A 20,233-nucleotide genomic window follows, 5' to 3' on the forward strand; every position below is an offset into this window, starting at 1 on the left:
TGGCAAAGTTTGAAAGACGAAATTTCGATTTTCGCCGAATCTGATTCGAAAATTTCTGATTTTGGAACGGCAGTTTTTATAGGGATCCCGAAATTCTGATTTCCAATTTAAATAAAAATAATTGGATTGCAAATGGAATTTATCCAAACTTGCACCTAAAATATCAACATTATTATTTATTTTACATTTTAGGTTACTAAAAATTGAAATTTTCCGATTTCTACCGATTTCAATCCAAATATTTCAATTTCGAAGCAATTTCCTTTAGGGGTTTTAGCTCGTAAGTCCCGTTTGGCTAGTTTGATATACTAGGCAGTCCATAGTACTATATATACTTTGACACAGCACTCTCCTGTTTTAAATTTCGCTTACAGTTAACTCTCCATTTGCCCTAAAATATCTGGAATTCCTCTCATTTTATATCACCGGAATACCCCTCATTTTATATCAGAATTACAACCACATGAGAAAAAACAAGTATTAATCGCACCAAAACAATTGTGTATACAACAACAAATGCAATATAAAACAAGATAATAAACAACAAATACAACATCAAACAAGATACAAAAAATCCAGTGGGAAATTGAAAGAATGTGACCTTGAGCTAAGGTCATCAACTCAACAACAAAAGCTACTACTACTAGAATTACAATGCTAGCCCTAAATACACCATAATATATTAATATAGGTGCTGATTTAGCACCCCCAATAATTTCAAAATTGAGATCATCTATTTAAAAAAAAAAATTAATCTCAATTCCTCTAGGCTTGGTGGGAAACTTTTATTAATAATATATCTTTTTCTTTTAAAGGGGACGCGTTCGTCTTCCACTTGCCCTGCCACAAAGAAGAGCATTCTTCGGAATAGGGTACTCGTCTCTCAACGAAGTGGAAGTCGTGTAAACCCTAAGATAAGTTTGCTGTCCTAAATATTGCCTTGCCCAAAACTCCGATCTCAAGTTCCACATTCCTACATTGTCCAAAGCCACGTAAATAGCTGTCCACGACATGGGGTACACCTGCAAATGCAAATCGAGGATGTAATAATAAATCAGCAATCTTTAGTGATAAAAAAAAAATATGCGTTTTTTTTTCTTTTTCCCTTCCCACCTGAACAGTGCATCGAGAGACTGCATCGCGAAGATTGTATTGAGCCCTACTGTCCGAAGTCCATTTCCCTCCATCCATTCTGTTCATTTATAGATTATATTATATACATCAGCATATGCAAATTCAAATATCGAAAAAGAGTATACAATGCAGTGTGTGTGTGTGTGTGTGCGTGTGTGTGTGTGTGTGTGTTTTGAAGTGCTCACCCTACGACAAAGAAAGAGTAGCCACTGAGATGGTAACTCTGGACAATATCCTCTGTGTTTTCAAACACGATTTCGACAAACGCCCTGTAATCGGCCCCAAGCACGGAGGTATCAAGGTATATTCCTCCACCAGTGGGGGAATCTGAGATGCTCCCGACTCGAAAAACACCGTCTATTTTGAAGTAGTCGGCGACTTTCAAAGGGGTGTCGGCAGGGATAAAGGAGACACTGTTGAGTGCATACCTCTGCTTATTAGCAACCTGGCCAGCAGAGCTCGAGAGCCTGTAAGTTCTCGTGGTGTTTATCATGCCGTAGTGGTAAGAACCCTGCGGGTTTGGTCTGGGCCCACTTGCTGTTAGATTTGTCCTGACATTCGAAAAAACAACATTTAATATTGTTAGTGCACATTTTGGTGTTGTATTTTGTATTTCATTTCCTTGATAGATAATATTAAGTGTGGAAATTCGGACGGAATTTCTGATTTCTGCCAATACGGAATTTTCCTGTTTAGGAATAATATTTTTCATTCTGAATTCCAAAAATTGCGATTTCCAGTTTTTCGAATTTTTTGGATTGGAATTGGAATAGCATTTCTGATTCCCGCCGATCTGAAAATTTCAATTTTTTTACCGGATTTTTTAAATCAGAATTAGAATGTATAGGAGATTCCGATTTCCAAACCGGCTTTAATTTCTGAAAAAAAATCCAAAATTTTCGGGTTTTTTCCCAAAAAATTACGCTTCTAATATCAATTTTATTATGTATTTTATATTTTAGATGAAAAAAGAAAATTCAAATTTCCGAATTCTGCAGATTCATATCCAAAAATTCCTATATTTTGAACAAGTATTTTCATTGCAATTTCTGATTTTTTTCGAATTTCCGGAACGAAATTGGAATTAATTTTTCACTTTCGAAAAAAAAAATCGCAATTTCCGTCCGATTTCCACCACTACAAAATAATATACCTGATGGAACGGGCTTGGTTGAGGGACCAGTCAACTTCGATGGTGGGGCCGCCAGGTAGTGGGCCCAAGGCAGGGCGGTTCGAGCCAGCATACCGGAGAAAGCCGGTGGTGCTCAGAACGGGGGTGGTGAAACGGCTCGAGACAACAATGTAATAGTCCTGAGGTTGTTGATCTGCAGTTAGAAGAACCGACATGCACTGGCCCACGTGGATGTCAAGTGACGAGTAGCTGACTTGGACCGTGTGGGTCCCTTCTACTTCCACCACCTTCATCTTGTGGCCTTGGATTCGGAAGTTTAGAGAGTTTTGTAATCCCACGTTACATATTCGGAATCTGTAAGTTTTTCCTGTTACAATTTTTATCACATTGTTATTATTATTATTTATTTATTTATTTAATATATAAACGAGAAGAAGGGATAATCGGAGAGTAGAAAATGGGAATATACCTTGTTGAATGGTGAAAGAGGTAACATTAGGACCACGGCCATTGATGAGAATTCCATCTGGAAATGGTAGCTTGTTGCCTTTGTCAAGAATTGCCTTTAGATCCTGTTTGTTTTAATCAAGACCAATATTAATTACTTCATAAAATAATTATCATCCAAAATAACCAAAAACAAAAGGATTAGATTAAAAAAAATGTATCAAATGTTCTATGACAGTATGTCACAATTAGCGGTGGAAATTGGAACGAAATTTTCGATTTCCGCCAATTTCGATCCGAAATTTTCCGATCTTGGAACAATATTAATCAATCCGAATTCCGAAATTCTGACTTCTAATTTTTCCGAAATTATTTGGATCGGAATTGGAATTTATATGAGATTCCAAATTCCGATCCTATTTAAGTTCCGAAAATAATTCCGATTTTTTTCCGAATATTGCACTTAAAATACCAAAATTTGGAAATTTCCGAATTCCGCCAATTCCGATCAGAAATTTTCCGATTTAGGAATAAGTTTTTTCTCCAATTTCCGATTTTTCCCATTTTCTTTAAACGGAGTTGGAACTAGTTTTTCACTTCCGAAAAAAATCGGATTTTTTCCGAAATGGCTAATTACGATCCAATCCGTCCGATTTCCACCCCTAATTCACAATCACAAAAAAATGATGTGTGTGTTTTGTATTTCTTATAAAAAAAAATCTTGATTATCTAATTAATTACTGGAACATATTATAAATATATTTGGAAGTTACCAAATTGACAAAGTTGCAGTATTAATTTGTTCTTTGAAAGGGGCCCAATAATAAAGGTGAATCAGAAAAATCCAGCTGTTAAATGTTGATGGCCCAAAAAACAAAAGCAATAGTCAAAGGTGGGGCCCATACGTGTTTGTACCAATGGGCCCACTAAGTTACCGACACATAAATTGAATTAAGGATTAAGCAGAGATTAGGGGGTACTTACAGTGTGATTAGAAGTGTACCAATCGCCAATCAAGACACTAAAATCATCGGTAGGATTATCGAAAGGGACAGGGATTAAGGGCCTGCTTAGGATCTTAATTGCACCAAAAGCACCAGCAGCTTTGTGGAAACCCAAAGAAGGGAAATAAAAGAAGCTTCCAATTTGATCCTTCATTTGAAGAATGTATGTGAAATTCCCACCTGGTGGGATTGGACATGTTGTCCCATAAACTCCATCCTCGTATGAATTCCTCCTGTTCTGAATCCCATTCCTGTAATTATTAAAAAATTAAAGATAAAAATAAATAAATAATTTATAAAGAAAAGGGTGGGACAAAAATTTCCAGCTGTTTTAGCTGCTGCCAATTTAGCAAAATTTAATGAGCAGCCTTACTATTGTTGTCTTGGGGAAATGTAATTTGTATTTATTGGACAACTTGATACTATACAAGTGGTAAATTTTTATTAATTTAACAACATATTAAATTATCGCACTAAAAACTTAGTATATTTTTACTGAGTCGGTACCTAAAGAAATTATTATTCAAATTTCAAACGAAGTTATTATTTTATCAATTATTAATTTATCGAGCTTATACTGTACTAGAATGTACTCCCTCCGTCCCAATTTAAGTGTCGTTTTGGATTGTTTTGCACATATTAAGAAAATCAATAAATGTGCATAGATTATAGTAAAAAACAGATCAAATTACTAAAATATCTTTGACATTAATTGATTCTCAACTAATTAATTATGAGTAATTAAGGGTAAAATTGACAATAATGCAATTAATGCTTCATTGAAAATGTAAAATGACAAATAATTTGGGACAAAAAAAACTCTCTAAAAAGACATATAATATGGGACAGAGGGAGTACTATTCTACTGTACTATGATATATATATATACATATATATATATATCTATATAATTGTTTTAGTATGTATAGCTGGGAATCCAAATCAGAAATCAGATCAAAGGTGTAGAAAGAAACGAGGAGGTTCATGACAACTTTATGATTTTTTTTTTTTTTTTTTTTATAAGTGACAACTTTATGATGCAACTACCCATGTGACTTTTTTTTATTCATTTTTTAAAATATTTGAATTAGTCGGTGAAAAATGAAAAAAAAAAAAAAAAGAAAAAAAAGGAAAAAAAAAAGAAAAGGAAAAAAAAAAGGAGCCATCTAAATTCTCGGTGTGTGTATTTATTGGACATTGTAATTCGCACCACATCTTGTTAAATTCAGGACCCTATTTTCGTGACAAGCACGTGTCAATTTTCACTCCCCAATAAACGCTGTGTAATAAAATCTAATTAAAATATTCAGACCCAGAAAATAAAAAAGTAAAAAAATTCAAAAAAAACAGATGTCTTCGTACGCAGAGACAAATCTCACCAAAAGGTACTTAACCCACTAATCCATCATTAAATTATATAAACTGCTAATCTCCCCAAACTTAGTGCAAAAGTAAAGCATCAAGGGCAGCATTGTCATTTCCCCATAGGAAGAGCAGACATTCTAAAGGAAGATCTACCGCTCTGCAAATCGTAAAACGAAGGAAAAAACACACAGTGTGTGGTTTTTTGGTTCTTACCAGTGTATGAGGAAAGGTTGATCCAAGCTGTTGAAGACGTTAACGATGATGTTGTCGTTAGTAACGGAGTATATTTCAGGACCAGGAAACTGCCCATTTATCAATATACCCTGACCCCACCCAGAAAAAAACACATTAAAAAAAAATCAAAAATTGAAAATTTTGGTTGAATTAAATTATACAAAATTGAATGTAAGAAGAAGAAGAGGAACCTGTTGGGCGATTCCGAGAGGATAAATGGTGCCATAAGTGATATTCCAATTGAAGAATCTGTAAGGATCTTCTGCTGCAACAATGCCCAATAACACTAACAGAACCGCTAATCTTAACGGCATCTCTTGTGTCTATTTGGGTGAAAATGGAGTGATGGTTTTTTGGGATGGTTGGAAGAAATAGAAATGGTGGTGTATTTAAACTTATTTAGAGGTACAGAAGAGAAGTGTTGCGGGCTTTAAAATTGAAAAGTCCAAGTGTGGGACTGTGGCTGACGTCACTCTCTCTCTTAGCTGTAAAAAACAACAAAACAATACGCGTAATTGTTCATTAAATATAAAATTAAAAAAACCCATTTGCATTTGCCTATCAAAAAAAGAACATTAAAAAAACCCATTGGTTAAAATAATGGTAATTTCTCGAGATTATTTTCAAATTAGTCGGTGTTAATTATTTTTAAATTCACGTCGACAACGTAAAAACTAGTTTAACTTGAAATTTAAGCATTTGAATTTTTATGTAGAATGGAATTCAATCAAACTAGGCTATAATTACCAATTTACCAGAGCTAATTACCATCATTAAGAAGAGATTAGGGGGGTGTCGGTGGTGGGCCCACGCTGGGCAAATTCAGGCCAATGGTCTCCCACATGCATTGTTCGTGTTTCTGATTGGTTGAAAATAGTGGAGTGAGTTTTAGATTATTATTATTTTTTTCTCTCTTTTTTTTTTAAAATAAAAAAAATAAATATGTAAATAATAATAAGAGAAATGTGATGAAAGAATCCCAGCCATGAAAATGGGATGTCGTTTAGACTTTAGACCACCCACCCACCCCACCAAGTGTGCATGTGCACACCGCGTCGCATCTCTGCCTCGCCCTACTATACGCTCTTTTCCCACTTCTTTTTCACATTGCCAACTATTTTTATGATTTTCCTCTATAAATTATTTGGTTTTTCCAATAAAAAAATAAAAAAACTAACTTGCATTATGAAGGCCAAATTATGGCCACACCCTCGAAGTAACGTCAAACTTAAAAAAAAAAAAAAAAAAAAAAAAAAAAAAAACCCTCTTATTTGAGTAATTACAACTAATTCTAAATTATGTATTTTCTTACGAAAAAACATCTTCTTCAGTAAGTAAATTTGACACAATAGATAGTTGAGGTAGTTGTAATTACCCAAACAAGAGAGGTATTTTCGTAATTTCACCTCACCTTAGGAGGTGGCCGTAATTACCCAATCCAATTATTTCAATTAACTATGACTCGCCTCACTTTTGCATTCCTCATTGTACTGCCCAAAAGGAGGAATCTCAAGCATTGAGTACAGTAAATCAAATAAGAGTCTAAATAACTTAAAAAATAATTGAATAAAGTCCAAATCAAAGCTGGGGTCAGAAGCTAACTTTGACCATGGTGTTTTAAGATAAAATCATAAAATATTACCTATTAGATAGTAGATACAACCTAGATCTTATGAGATGAGGTAAACAACATGGAACTCTGAACTAAGATTTGAGAAACATTAACAGCTGTCTTCTCAGTTCCTCCACTACCAGAGAACTAAAATTCTTACACTAGCTTCTCCTATGAATCATTAATCTTAACAAATTTGATTTGATTGGAAGTAACTAACATGTGCGCCCTGACTGTAGTTGATATTATACAATCATTTCATTCAATAATACATATAATACCACAATAATGGCCAAATCTGCATTTCAATTGTGTCCCGAAAAAAAAAAAAGAAAAAAGAAAAAAAACCCACTTGAGGAGGAGCCATCGACGCAATAGCACCAGTATCGAAATGTAAATGTAATTATTACGTTGTTTTTATCATAGTTAAAACCAAAGAATCGCTTTTCTTTTTTAATTAATAGATAAGCAAGCTAGTATAGCATCGAATACTACACGTATTTAACTATAAATTATGGAGCTAAAAAAGAAAGTGACTTATACCTTCAATCAGAAGTCGAGCGATCCACATTGCTTGCTCTCTAAACTCTTTGTTCCGTTAGTTTCTTTAACATCCTTGTTCCGTTCATTATCAATACCTCGACTCCGTCCAATACCCATCTTAGGCAAACCCCGATTAAGCCCCTCCAGCAAAACACACGCCTTACACCATTTCTGCGTGCATGTGTGTGTGCATTAGACGTAAAAAAGTAATCAGTCGAATAATTGAAATTCAGTGCTGAATGTTATGGGATTTGGCGATTTGCTATTAAATGTATTTGGAGAAGATTGTCCTTACCTGGCTGGAAATATAACCACATCTCTCGCAATTTCCCTGCTCTGGCATTTTTGTTGTAGTAGAGATTCGGAAATCTTCACCTGATTTTATTATATCGAGAATAGCTCTTGGCCTATATCCACAAACCATAATTAAACTAAAATGAGTACGGCAAAGACGGCATTGAGGTAATTGAAACAGATAGTAATCTAATCTAACCTGAGCCTCTCCAAATCTTTAATAAATTCCCGAGCAAAGCCACGATAAGCGTTCGGAGAGTAAATGCCTGCGATTTTAAACGGTATTTATTAACTAGAAATTTAGGGTATTCTGACTTGAGAAAACGCCACCAGCTACTAGCACTAGTGAGATTCCTCTGTCAAAAAAAAGAGATTAGACAAAAATCCTAAAATTGTAGTGCGAAGAATCGTTACTTACACTCTGTAGAGAAGTAATCCAGCCGTTTGAAGTACGCATACGTAAGAACAGGTTAAGGGCTTCACTTAAGTGGTTAAAATACAGCCGACTGCTACTACAACAGCTATTAAAATAACGAAATAATAAAGAGAAAAATCATAAAACCCCGTAATTCGCAAAGGATATATCACAATTTCCTTCTCATAGGTGTACTTAAAAGGCTTGCATCTTGGAATAGGTCCATCTTCACCAGTGGTTATAAAGGTGCATCTACTCAGCCTGGTAAATCAACAACGAGTTTTTACTGATCACAAATCTCGTGGATTAAAATAACGAAACCAAGAAAAGTACATCCCCAATGATTAAACTCTCTAACCTAATACTTTCAAGAGCTTAGAGTAATATTATTACCTGGCAATATCACCTCTTAAAATATTTAAGAGCACTGTCTCAGCAATGTCGTCGGCGTTATGCCCCGTAACAAGTTTGTCTACCTTCAAAAGTGTAGCACCACGATCCAGAGCCTTCAATACAATCAGCATTATACTGTTAAATTACAATACTAAGTAAAAAGTTCATGAAGAATTAAAAATCAAGAAAACTAGATAAGAATTGCTTAAGAGATTACAACTAAAGCTCAAACGGCACATAGGTTGGAAATCTAACACAAATTCTGAGCCCACTTAATCAGTGACGAGGAACATTATGATTACCTGGCGACGAAAAACACCGCAAAATGTGCAGTTATTCTTCAGACCTATTAGCTTCACAATCTCATCCATCGTCCACCCATATAATTGTTTATACGAAACCACCTTAAGAGGAAGTCCATACTGAACGGGTATAAAAAAAAACATGAACCCATTAGACGGTCACCAGAAGTTGAAAAATAAGCTAATACGACAGGTTAGTGCATCAAGACATTGAAAAAAATAAAAAAAAAATAGTTCGCTACTCATCTAAAAGAACTTCTGGTTTCGGCAATTTCGAAACACCCGAAAATTATTGCAAGCACTCACGAGTAGTGTCGAAAGAAGCAAAATCGAAAGGATAAAAAAAAAAAAAAAAAAAAAAGCAGGCGATCATAGTGTACCTGGATTTCATTTCTTTTAACAGTTTCAAGAGAATCATCCCTGTAACCAGTGATGCCTTCATCAACTGAAAGCAGGAAAAGATCCAAGCCATAATCGTGCCTACGATTCAGTTCGGACAACACATAAGCTAGGACAGTGGAATCTGAAACAACACGTTCATTGAGAGTAATAGTTAATTTCAATACATGGACCAAATTTTATATATACCCAATTATCCATTCTAATTTTTTGTTTTAGGCTGATAAACGCACGATTGAAGAATTGTAGTTCGGCAAATTTGCAGGTATATTATAAAATCGATTTTGTTCACCTTTTCCACCAGAAGCTCCAATGGCGACGCGTTCGCCGCGTCTGAAGAGATTATTATCTACAATAACTCTGTGAATTTCATCTTCGAAAACTTCATAAAAGCATTCCTTGCATATCTGTACGAAATTAAAAGGGGAAATGTTATTTTCAGCAAAAGGATTTCGGAAACAGAGGGAAGAAAGCTGAGACGTAGAGCGAATCATTTACTTGTTCTAGGGTTTTGGGCCGCTTGAGGGCGGCGCGTCTGGCGTTACATAAGGTGCAAAACCTACCACCTCTAGGCTTCGGCGTCTCCTCCGCTACCTCCGACGCCATGTCAGCAGAATGGGAAGAACTTCGCTTTTTCTTCCGGCTTTAAAATATATTTCCCAAGTGTCGCGTTTTGAATCTCTAGACCTAATTTTGAAGAATCGTTCCCTCCTTTTTATATGTTCTCTTTCTTTATCCCGCATTTTTGAAGAATTTATTTATTTAATAGGGAAATTGGAAAGTACAAAAGATTAATAATTAATAATAATAAATAAATAAAACCCAGTCATTTCCAAAGCAAAAAAGCTTGTATCGACTATGTCCAACTGTACCATGTAGCTATTATCAAATATCAACAACTAAATCTCACATAGTCACATTACAAAATAGCTCAAGCCCGCTGCTACGAAGGATGTGTTTCCAATTTCCATTGTTACATAAAGTCAATAAATAATATATTGCAAGGGACAAAATACATAAATCGGGTAATAATTACTGCCAACCGACCAAAAAACCAAAAAAATACAATTCTTCTCCTAAGACCCCCCTTCGTTCTGAAGTCTCCGGGACACGTCAAGACGGAGCATCTCCATGAACTCCTATACGAATCAACAAAAAGATGAACGTTAGCAAATTTTGCTATGCCACGATAAGCCATGCGTACGGATTAGTAAACGACAATGTGCTAATGCTAACCTGTGCAAGCCCTGCCTGACTGGACAATTCATTTACAGCACTTTCCTCCGAGCTACCAGACAAATGCGCTGCCCTGTCAACCAAAGAGCGAAAAACTTCCTCAGACGAACTTCCGCCTTCAAGCCTCTGAACCACTTGTTGGAGATCAATTCCCTGTATGAAAATATCAAGAATCATGTAAAAGAAACATGAGGATATAATAATGGAAGCATTTTGTCAAATACAAACCTGAGGATAATCATTAATAACTGGTGGTATGTCTCTTCTCGAACTACTTCCCAAGAGCAGTGGTTCTGAAGGAGGGCTTTGTTGAGGAAGAGGCGAAACTCCTCCTAAAGTCTGAGTAAGAAGGGGCATCATTTGCTGCATCATTCTCGATATATCAAACCCCCCACCTTGGCCCCCGCTTCCCGAACCTGAAAACATGCTTCCAATATCGTTGCCATCAAACTGCTGGGCTATCTGACTCACCGTATTCATCATAGCAGGGTTTTGAGTAAATTGTTGGAACATATTTCTCAACATATCTGGGGAACCAACCCCTGTTTGCTGCGACACACCAGCTAATAGACCGTCCAAAGAAGGACTTTGCAGAACTTGTGACATTGCATCTGCTAAATCGGCATTTTGCCCTGAAGGAGGAGGCACATTACCCATGACTCCTCCTCTGGCAAAGTTTGAAGGTTGTTGCACTGGAGGAGGATTTGCGTCTCCCCTAGATGAAAATGATGATGCAAGTGACTGAAGAACCTGTTGTCCGACTTCTCTAGTTTTCTTGTCCTGACCACTAGAATTTGCACCGTCGCCGCTCTTAGCTTGTGCTCTTGGCAGACTGGCTCGTCTCTGTCATCCATTTTAGACAATAAATGTTATATTCGTCAGAGACAAGCACACAAAGATCAGTATATGGACAGTACATCAGCTTTCCAATAAATCATCATCTGATACTGGCAATTAGGAAAGTGAGTGTTGCTATTCTTACTCGAAGCAATGGTTTCTTCTGAAATAGTCCAGTAAAGCATCAAATGCATATAATATTCAAACACAAATAGAAAAATAATTCTAAAATAATGCATGATCATCATATCGTCGTATGAGAGTCCTTAACAGCCAAAGTATGACCGAGTATAAAGTAAAAGCATTTAAATTGTTATATATTTTCCAAGACGAAAAGACAAAACATACCAAGACTGGAAAAAAGTAGTTTCTACCTTAGGCTGAAGGCCACCCAATCCCAATCCAAGAGGTACACTTGAAGGTCCATCTGGGTTATCATTACCCTGACTGGATTTTGGGGGCGCCTCACTGCGTTCAGCATACTCAGACGCACTTGACGTGTGGTGAGGACCTCCCTCGGAACTGCTAGAAGGTTCAGTTTGTGTCTGGCAGTTAAAGCCTAGTTAGTGAATTGCTATTAGAATCACAAGCAATCATATAAAGTAAAATTACCCACTTTCACTTTTTGGTCCTCCATGATGGTGTTATGAGATGAAGTTTGACTGGTATCACCAACTCTGCTACTGGATAAATTACTCTGGTGACTGCGAGCATCATCGACCAAACCCTCTGATTGACCATGACGAAATGAAATCCTTCATTATAGAGTACATATGAAATAATATAATACATATTTCAACGGGTGTATACAGTATACCTGATGGTGTGTGGTGCTCATTCTGCCTGTTATCAGTTAGACTTCTAATTTGACGATCAATTTCGGCCACGATTGAGGAAATAGCATTGGGTTGAGAAGCCTGTGAAACACCGGTGCCGGGTTGTACAGCACTAGAAATTGGTATGGTAGGTCGTGATGCAATGACATTAAGCCCTGACAAAACCCTTGTTTGACCAGACTCACCAGATTCAGTTCTACTAGCTCTGTCTCTTTGCGTTTCTTCACCACTCGGTGGCCTGTTACCCAGCGTGGAAACCATAGGCGCAAGTGCTGCCCCTGGTATGAAGCAACGGTTCCATGGACACGGTGAGAATCATATGACTATACAGAAAACAGAAGGAAGTCGATTCTGAAATATGACTTACCAGTGTGAATATGAATATTTACATTCCTTGGGACATTACCAACACCAATTGGATTGGTAGCTACAAGATTTGGTGCCACACCAGATGAATTCCCGAAAAGAGAGCTAGTTTGAAGAGGAAATGGCTGCAAATCAAGCATGAAAATCATTTCACAGTCACAATAATCGGCATCAGAAATGATAAAAAAAATCAATAAAACAAAAACAGTAACATAAATGAGGACAAAAAGCATGTATATGCACGAAATCAACGTGTCAACAGACTGACAGAGATTCCTACTATCCTAAAGCATTTTTGAACATGACCCCAGAAAAATTGCAAGGAAACATACTTGGACAGTACACAGAAACTAGGGAAACAATTTAATTCTAATAACAACGAGGGATTGAATAACAGACCTGAACCATAATCGGGTTAGGTCCTGATGGAGATATATAAACAGCAGGCCCAGAATTCACGAAAGATTCCCCCTGCATAAGCATCAGAAGATTGTTAATAAACACGCACACAAACATGGCCAGCTGCTGACATCATGGAAAAGGACATACCGGAGATTGTCCCATGCGAAGAGTCAAAATTGTCCTCCCCAACTCCAGAAAAAGTGCACCTAAGTGTTGCATAGAAACACCTAAACGCATGGATTCTGTCTGAACTTGCCCCCTTACAGCAGAATCATTTGAACCTCCCTCTTGGTCTAAACGCCCCGCAGTATGCTACAAGGTTTAGCAGATTATAAATGGAACCATAAACAGAAGAGATTACAGAACCCGAACTAGAGCACAGAAGAATAATATTGTCATATTGCGCTCCTTACAGATAATGCTGAAGCAGCATGGTCACGAAGAAGACGTTCGGCATGTCGTAAGACAATGGTCAGAGCCTCCACTGTTGAACCACGGGTATTTGTGGGCAATTGTGGGGTAGGTATACTGCCGCTAGCAGTTGGTGATTGGTTTTGCTGAGTACCTAAACTTAAGGCAACGGACCCTTGTCAGAGATATTTGATAATAAAAACACTAACAACAACACAAACTCAATAAGGCGCACGCTATTACCATTTTGCAAGAATGCTGATTCCATTCGGTTCATGAACTCGGTAAGTGTGTTTAGTGAATCAGGAATTGGCTGATAATAAGAAAAAATAACAGATTAGGATAAACCCAAAAAAAAAAGAATTTTAAAGCCTTGTTGAAAGCATATCTTTCTACCAGGTTCAGCGACGGGAGAGCAACTGCTGCTCCTATAGGGGTTTGCATAGGATAAGGTGAAGGGATAGACTGATTTCCGCCCTGACTTCGGTTGCTCGAATTAACCTGTGACCCTTCTGAGTCATTTCCATGAGAAGTCTGAACATGGGAAGACGATGTTCATAAGCCCGCAATTATAAGAAGTAGAAAGAACATTGTGAATTCCAACTACGATGGTCTTAGTTTTTAATCTTAATTATATAAAATAAGCAGTAAGCATATGTTTGGTTAAACTGAGCCACTACCTGAAAACCAGGTTGCACACCTCCTGCCAGGTTGCCAATTCCTATAGAGCTAAGTACTGCACCGATGACCTGACATAATGCAAATATATTGAATTGCTGTAGAAGATAATATTTTGTATAATTCCGTCTTCAAATGAACAGAGTAAGCTCTAAAAAGACTAAATAAACACACCCGACTTAAATCTGGTCCAGCACCCTCCCCAGCATCTCCAACATTTAAGGTCCCTAACACTACACTGTGAGCAATTTGCCCGATACGATTGCGTGGGACACCAGCAGTAGAATCCTGTACTGTAACCCATAAAAGAAACGAAAATGAGAAAGAGAAAATGCTTGAAGCAGATCAACAACACAAATCTCCATTAAAACCTATACTCAGAATGTCATTCATACCGCCTCTGTTGCCGTTACTTGAAGTTGCTTCTACAGTGTTGGGTCCAGGAGCCGGCTGTAATTGCCTTTCAACTAAATGTAATGTATCCCCATTCTCAACATCTGTTATGTTGTTAAGGCAAACACTATAAAGACTATAAAGAATTCCATGAAAAACACAAGTGCGTAACACCAAAGACCAAGATATACAAAAGAAAGTTCCAGGAATCAATATTGGGTGGTTGTGGCTGATATTCCTCTCAGTTCTAAATGAATCTCAGAAAGATATCAATAATGCAACAATTGGTAGGATACTATATTCAGAAAGTAGGTGATCATCTTTCAAGACCTTGCCCCTGAAAATAAGACGTTGCTGCCCAACAGGAACACCAATTTGACTAGCTATTTTCTCCTTGAATGCCAAGACGACAATCTGAAATGTGCGAATCCACGAATGATTATAATGTTAGTATCTTAATTTATTCACATATCACAGAAAAGGGAATGGAACGGTTCTTGAAAAGTAAGATATCAGTACATGATAATATAAAACTAACTAAAAATCATTCATTACTAAAAGCTCTTTATCTTTTCCATCCAAATTTATATCCATATGAAGCTGCATCACAAGCATCAGGAAAAAAAAAATCATGCTTGCTTGGGAAGATTGCTATATTCTTGTATAACCTTCGTAAATTTCAAGCATGGAACACGACATGTTGAAAGATAAAGATTGCATTTACTTGATTTCTCTAGGCTTCAAAGCTGAGATGAGATTAAATAAGAAATTACATTTTTATCAACATGGAAACTGCAAATCCGGGAATCTAGGGTCTTGATGTTGATCTCAAAAGTTGACTCAGAACTTTGACCAGATGCATCTCTTGCGCCTGAACCTTCAGCGGAGTCCAGATTCGCCATGAACTTCAAAGGGAAATATCTAGACACAACACCATAATCAATATGAATAAATTAACAGGACTTTCATCAATGTGAAAGAAGAAGGTAAAAGATGCAAACACATGAAGCTCAGAAATCTTCGTACATGTCATGGCAAATAGATTTTTTAGTTCCACCTTCAAGTTATTTGACTTTATTTACAGTTCCTTTTAAAAGCATGTGGTTATCATAGAAAGTGTTTCGACAAATTATGCCTCTGGAGTTGATTTCCGAATGGGCTATAAATAAAAACCTCTTAACAGATCAAGTTTCTTTGTGGGTGGGGGGAGGTAAGCAACCAATATTCGTTCTTACACAAAATCGGTAAAGTGTACAACTCGGAACTCCCCAAGAACTCACATCATGAAATATCCTATCCATTTTTTAATATGAAAATTTCGAGCCAGGCATGGTACGAGTTCAATGTTGCTGTCTGTGTTCCACATCTCTACTGCCTAGGGGGTCATTAGGAAGGTTCCCCGCTCAAACAATCTAAACCAATATCATTTTTATACATCATTGGCAAAATAGGGATAATGAGTAAAATATGCGTAACACATAAAATGATAATACAAATCACATGATTAAATCAGTTATTTATACAGAAACCTATTAGAAAAATCTGAGTGTTTTAACACCTTCACATAGTGATCACGGCATTACAATTTACAGGAAACTAGAAATTCACAAATCAATGTGGCAGCCCGACAAAACTTCGCTGTTAGAAAAAAAATACCTACTTCGCAAGCCACTAAAACAACTGTACAGTCAAAATCAAACACCTCTGCATTCGAAAGTTCAACGCCACAAACATAAGAAATCAGAAGCCTTGAGCAAATAACATAAAACGGAAAACTCAGATACAATTCTTCTTCGCGTCATCCGATACGAAAAAAACCATATTATAGCAAAAGAAAACAAAAAATAAAATGCAATAAATCATCGGTGTCCAAGTTACAGCCAACTACAATCAATCAACAACAGGAAATAAAGCTATCCCTAGGGTTTTCATTAATCAGAAGTACAGAAACGATAACCAAATGCAATTACGGAAAATGAAAATCGATGAAACCGTACCTTCGAGTTGACGGAAGAAAATCGGTGAATAATCGCGAGCAGTAAATAGGTCCGATTTGCAGAACCTTGGAGCAAATAAATAAATAAATAATTCTGTGGAAAAAAAAAATCAAAATAAAAATTAAATAGTGTTGCGCAAGGGCTAAAATTGTAATCGCAGCATAAACGTGTTTTGTTCGTCAAGAATCAAGGCGACGCCGTTTTAGGGCTAAACCCTCCCCGCTTTATCATTAAGTAACTGAAATTGCAAACCTGGATTAACGTTTACTTCTCGGTAATAGTAATATTAGAAACACGCTTTCAATCATTACAAGCCAGGCCCAATGAATAGTAACTAGAAGTATAATTCGTAGCCCAATGAACAGAGGCCCAGCTGCATATGGCTCTTGCCCAATTCAGCCCAATTAAAATATTTGAGATTAATGAATTTAAATATTATTTTTATTATTTAATAAAAATAAATTGAGATTAATGAAGACCTCAATCCTACATTTATCTAATTTTCTATAGATAATATATAAATCAACTCACTAGATACAAGACTTAAAAAATAGAAAAAACATTAATTTATAATGTTAAGTAAGTATTTTTATCATTTTAGTTATTTTTTGGAGAATTATGTGCGTCAACAATTTTTTGTATATAATTATTGGACTAACTTAAATCCATGTAAATACAAATAAAAAATTCTTAAAATATCTAATTCATTGCGGTCACTAGATACAAGTGTTAGAAGACATGCAATTGGTAATTTATAATGGTTAATTAATTATTTGTATTTATTGAGTTAGTGTTTTGTGAATTATGTGCGTAGAAAGACTTTAATTGTTTCGACTAACCTAAACCCATTAAATTTTGATAAGGAACTTTTAGAAAATATATAATTCATTACAATCACTATATACAAAGATTTCAAAAATTTGTAAACAATATTTTATAGGGTAATGATATATGCAGGCCAAATTAAACATTCAGGCATTTTTTTACCATGATTTTTTACCTTTTTTACCATAACTATTTACCTTTTGTACTATTCCTACCCAATAAAAATAAAAATAAAAATAAAAATGAAAATTAAATTGTTGTGCTCGTGCAAAAACATGCGAGCATTTCAACAGTGCTCATCTGATTTCACACGAGCACTGTTGAAATGCTCGCATGTTTTTGCACGAGCATCTTATAAATCAAAAAAAAAAAAAATTAATCTGCTCGTGTAAAAACACACGAGCGGTTGAAAAGCGTTCGTGTGAAATCACACGAGCACTTTGCAACCGCTCGTGTGTTTTTACACGAGCAATTAAAAAAAAACAAATAATAAAAATGCCTGCTCGTGTGGATTTACACGAGCACAGTGGATGCGCTCGTGTAAATTCACACGAGCAGGCCAACGTGTGATTTTTTTCGTTTTTTTTTCTGGATTCGTAATCTACATAACAAGAGGATCGTAAAAACGTAAAAATTACCTCCGATCTGTTGACGATTTGCACGGGCTTTGCGAAAGAAAATCGAAAGTTTGAGAGAGTTTTGAGTTTTTTTACTTTTTGTTTTTTGAAGAATGGTAAAAAATGTGCCTGAATGTTTAATTTTGGCCTGCACAAATCATTTCAGTATTTTATAATGGTTAAATTATAATTTTCCTTTTTTTTTAGTTTTTTAGTAAATTATAAGCGTTGAACGATTTTCATTATTTTGACTAATTTGAACTCATTTAAATATTTGTTAAATAGTTTTTAAAATATCTAATTCATTATCATTTTAAAAATTGATAATAATAATTAAGTAATTATTTTAATTTTTTAAGTTATTATCTACTGAATAATCTAAACTCATTTAAATAGCAATAAATTATTAATAAAATATCTATTTCATTACCATCACTGAATACAGGCTTTAAAAATGGATAACCACGATTTATATATAACAATATATTAGTAAAAACACGATTTATATACAACAATATATTATACAAATTAGAGATTACCATTCCATACAAACTCTTCTATATGGACACATGCATAAACTTCAAACATACAAGCACATACACAAAGAGATAAAACCATATTAATCAACACAAGCCACCCAAATTAAAATGCACCACAATGAGAATCCAAATTATAGCACAACATATATATATATATATATATATATATATATATATATATATATATATATATATATATAAAATATGCATATTTGGTAATTTATCAGTATTTGCATGTAGACTCCTTGTCCTTTTCTTCACCACTTTCATTGTGGTGGCCATGGATTTTCTCCTTGATCTTCTCCAACAACCCTTTCTTTTCCTTAACCTCAACCTCGGGAGCAGTGGCGCACTCAGGATGATACGCCGGAGTTATTGGCGGCGTATGCACTTCCTCCTCCTTGTGAAGCTTCTCCTTGATCTTATCCAACAGCCCTTTTTTCTCTTCTGGTGCATCATCACAGTAGTACTTCTCAGTCGTCGTAATCTCTTCCTCCTTTTTCTCCCCAGAGATTTTCTCCTTGACTTTATCTTTCAAACCCTTCTTCTTTTTCTTCTTCTCTCCACCTTCTTCCTCATCACTGCATGACTGTACGTAACAACAAAGTACGTGCATAATATTATAAGCCCATGCATGCACGTGCGAAAAAGAAAGATGGTGATAAGACTAATTAATTACAACTTACAGAGCTGCCGGAGCTGTTCGAACGGTGGAGCTTTCCGAGCAGGCCGCCCTCGTGCTTCTTCTTCTCTTCCAGCTTGTTCTCATCATCATAAACATGACGTGGCGGCTCCTCGAACGACTCGTAATGGGCTACCGCCACGTCATCCTCATGACACTTCTTCTCCTCCTCCTTCTCTTTCTTCCCCGCGAAATTGAACAGCAGCCCACGTTCGCCGGAGTGATCCGCCGCCGGAGCACATTTATCTTCAGCCTTTGGGGCGGCGTAGGGAGTCGCGGCGGCGGCGGAGGCATTGCAAAGCTCGTCGCCCTTGCTCTCGTGGTGGTGGTAGTGCACCTCGTCAGCCATTTTTTATTTTTTTTTGCAGTTGTGAAATTAATTAAAACTAAGGAATTAAATCGAATTGAGTGATTGAAGGTTTGTAGAGTGAAATGCGGGTTTATATAAGAATCGTGACGCGTGGTGGTGACGCGATTAAGTTTGTACTATTACCAATACCGGACAAATTAAAGCCGAATCAACTACTCCATTTGCAACAGAGGCGACGTGTCACTTTATTGCTCTTAATTATATTAAATAATTCAATAATTGTAAATATTGCTGCTGCCTTTTTACTTGCTACACTAATTAATAATCATAATGCAATTAACCGTCCAAAAAAAAATATTTATTATTATTAAAAAAGAAGAATGGAGAAAGCTGAAAGCACTCCGTCAGAGACGCAACCTTCAGCCAATCAATCATCCACCGCCTTGTCAATGACAGCTGTACATTAAACACGTGGCATGATTCGGGACCCATCATTTCCAGCACAGGCCTCCATTATATTGGGCCTTTGTCGTTTAGTACTTACTTATGAAGGGCCCGTATTAGACAAATGGCCCGTTTGACACTATTGACTTCTCCTTTGGGTTAATTGTTCGGGCCAGACACTAATGGATATTGGCAGTGTTTCTCAAATGATAAGCCCAAATTTATTTATTATACTATTTCTATTTTTTTAATATTTTTATTTTAGTGTTTTATATAAATTAATGATTTATAATTTAGAATTGGAATTTAGCTTCCAGAATTGAGAGGAGGAAGAAAAGGATATTTCGGGGGTATTAATTGAAAATTGAAAATTGAAAATTGAAATA

At 36.1% G+C, this 20,233-nt stretch overlaps 4 protein-coding genes across 6 annotated transcripts; all 4 read right to left on the reverse strand.

Annotated features, from left to right (window-relative positions):
* Positions 1-524: 524 nt before the first annotated feature.
* SKS5 (SKU5 similar 5) lies at positions 525-5,801 on the reverse strand. Its single transcript, XM_012983758.2, has 8 exons — positions 5,508-5,801; positions 5,296-5,405; positions 3,698-3,968; positions 2,736-2,838; positions 2,288-2,633; positions 1,320-1,685; positions 1,114-1,192; positions 525-1,022 (listed from the first exon to the last, which is right to left on the reverse strand). The coding sequence occupies exons 1-8, from the start codon at positions 5,628-5,630 to the stop codon at positions 810-812; spliced, it is 1,611 nt and encodes a 536-aa protein (XP_012839212.2). The 5' UTR covers positions 5,631-5,801; the 3' UTR covers positions 525-809.
* A 1,308-nt stretch (positions 5,802-7,109) lies between these two features.
* Positions 7,110-9,988, reverse strand: LOC105959614 (cytoplasmic tRNA 2-thiolation protein 1). The gene is made up of 10 exons (XM_012983759.2): positions 9,773-9,988; positions 9,567-9,681; positions 9,256-9,398; positions 8,876-8,995; positions 8,574-8,686; positions 8,349-8,441; positions 8,184-8,224; positions 7,965-8,031; positions 7,767-7,878; positions 7,110-7,642 (listed from the first exon to the last, which is right to left on the reverse strand). The coding sequence occupies exons 1-10, from the start codon at positions 9,878-9,880 to the stop codon at positions 7,478-7,480; spliced, it is 1,077 nt and encodes a 358-aa protein (XP_012839213.1). The 5' UTR covers positions 9,881-9,988; the 3' UTR covers positions 7,110-7,477.
* Positions 9,989-10,103: 115 nt separating this feature from the next.
* On the reverse strand, positions 10,104-16,634 carry LOC105959615 (Ubiquitin-like superfamily protein). Of its 2 annotated transcripts, none has more exons than XM_088813313.1 (18): positions 16,431-16,634; positions 15,207-15,354; positions 14,730-14,847; positions 14,436-14,537; positions 14,215-14,333; positions 14,043-14,111; positions 13,759-13,896; positions 13,606-13,675; positions 13,365-13,516; positions 13,099-13,263; positions 12,949-13,020; positions 12,551-12,674; positions 12,165-12,461; positions 11,970-12,076; positions 11,722-11,892; positions 10,739-11,353; positions 10,511-10,663; positions 10,104-10,413 (listed from the first exon to the last, which is right to left on the reverse strand). In XM_088813313.1, the coding sequence occupies exons 2-18, from the start codon at positions 15,333-15,335 to the stop codon at positions 10,351-10,353; spliced, it is 2,664 nt and encodes an 887-aa protein (XP_088669439.1). In that variant the 5' UTR covers positions 15,336-15,354; positions 16,431-16,634; the 3' UTR covers positions 10,104-10,350. The 2 variants fall into 2 exon arrangements, with proteins under 2 accessions (XP_088669439.1, XP_012839214.1); XM_012983760.2 differs by having other exon boundaries at positions 11,964-12,076.
* A 1,685-nt stretch (positions 16,635-18,319) lies between these two features.
* On the reverse strand, positions 18,320-19,508 carry LOC148765527 (uncharacterized). 2 transcript variants are annotated; one of them, XM_088814004.1, is made up of 3 exons: positions 19,098-19,508; positions 18,587-19,000; positions 18,320-18,554 (listed from the first exon to the last, which is right to left on the reverse strand). In XM_088814004.1, the coding sequence occupies exons 1-2, from the start codon at positions 19,440-19,442 to the stop codon at positions 18,635-18,637; spliced, it is 711 nt and encodes a 236-aa protein (XP_088670130.1). In that variant the 5' UTR covers positions 19,443-19,508; the 3' UTR covers positions 18,320-18,554; positions 18,587-18,634. The 2 variants fall into 2 exon arrangements, with proteins under 2 accessions (XP_088670130.1, XP_088670129.1); XM_088814003.1 differs by having other exon boundaries at positions 18,320-19,000.
* Between the last annotated feature and the right edge of the window lie 725 nt (positions 19,509-20,233).

The sequence above is a fragment of the Erythranthe guttata genome, chromosome 14, assembly GCF_056151865.1.
Source record: "Erythranthe guttata isolate IM_541 chromosome 14, IM_541, whole genome shotgun sequence".
Classification (NCBI taxonomy): Eukaryota; Viridiplantae; Streptophyta; class Magnoliopsida; order Lamiales; family Phrymaceae; genus Erythranthe; species Erythranthe guttata.

Excerpts from the sequence above, each read along its gene's own strand:
- SKS5 (XM_012983758.2), bottom strand. The coding sequence starts at position 5,630 with ATGCCGTTAAGATTAGCGGTTCTGTTAGTGTTATTGGGCATTGTTGCA. Across the intron at positions 5,406-5,507 it reads CTCTCGGAATCGCCCAACAG|GGTATATTGATAAATGGGCA; the intron begins GTTCCTCTTCTT and ends GGGTGGGGTCAG. Across the intron at positions 2,839-3,697 it reads GGTACACTTCTAATCACACT|GATCTAAAGGCAATTCTTGA; the intron begins GTAAGTACCCCC and ends TAAAACAAACAG.
- LOC105959614 (XM_012983759.2), bottom strand. The coding sequence starts at position 9,880 with ATGGCGTCGGAGGTAGCGGAGGAGACGCCGAAGCCTAGAGGTGGTAGG. Across the intron at positions 9,682-9,772 it reads GGCCCAAAACCCTAGAACAA|ATATGCAAGGAATGCTTTTA; the intron begins GTAAATGATTCG and ends AATTTCGTACAG. Across the intron at positions 9,399-9,566 it reads TGGAGCTTCTGGTGGAAAAG|ATTCCACTGTCCTAGCTTAT; the intron begins GTGAACAAAATC and ends GTGTTGTTTCAG.
- LOC105959615 (XM_012983760.2), bottom strand. The coding sequence starts at position 15,335 with ATGGCGAATCTGGACTCCGCTGAAGGTTCAGGCGCAAGAGATGCATCT. Across the intron at positions 14,538-14,729 it reads TCACCTACTTTCTGAATATA|ATGTTGAGAATGGGGATACA; the intron begins GTATCCTACCAA and ends ACAACATAACAG. Across the intron at positions 14,334-14,435 it reads AAGTAACGGCAACAGAGGCG|TACAGGATTCTACTGCTGGT; the intron begins GTATGAATGACA and ends TATGGGTTACAG.
- LOC148765527 (XM_088814004.1), bottom strand. The coding sequence starts at position 19,442 with ATGGCTGACGAGGTGCACTACCACCACCACGAGAGCAAGGGCGACGAG. Across the intron at positions 19,001-19,097 it reads CGAACAGCTCCGGCAGCTCT|TCATGCAGTGATGAGGAAGA; the intron begins GTAAGTTGTAAT and ends TGTTACGTACAG.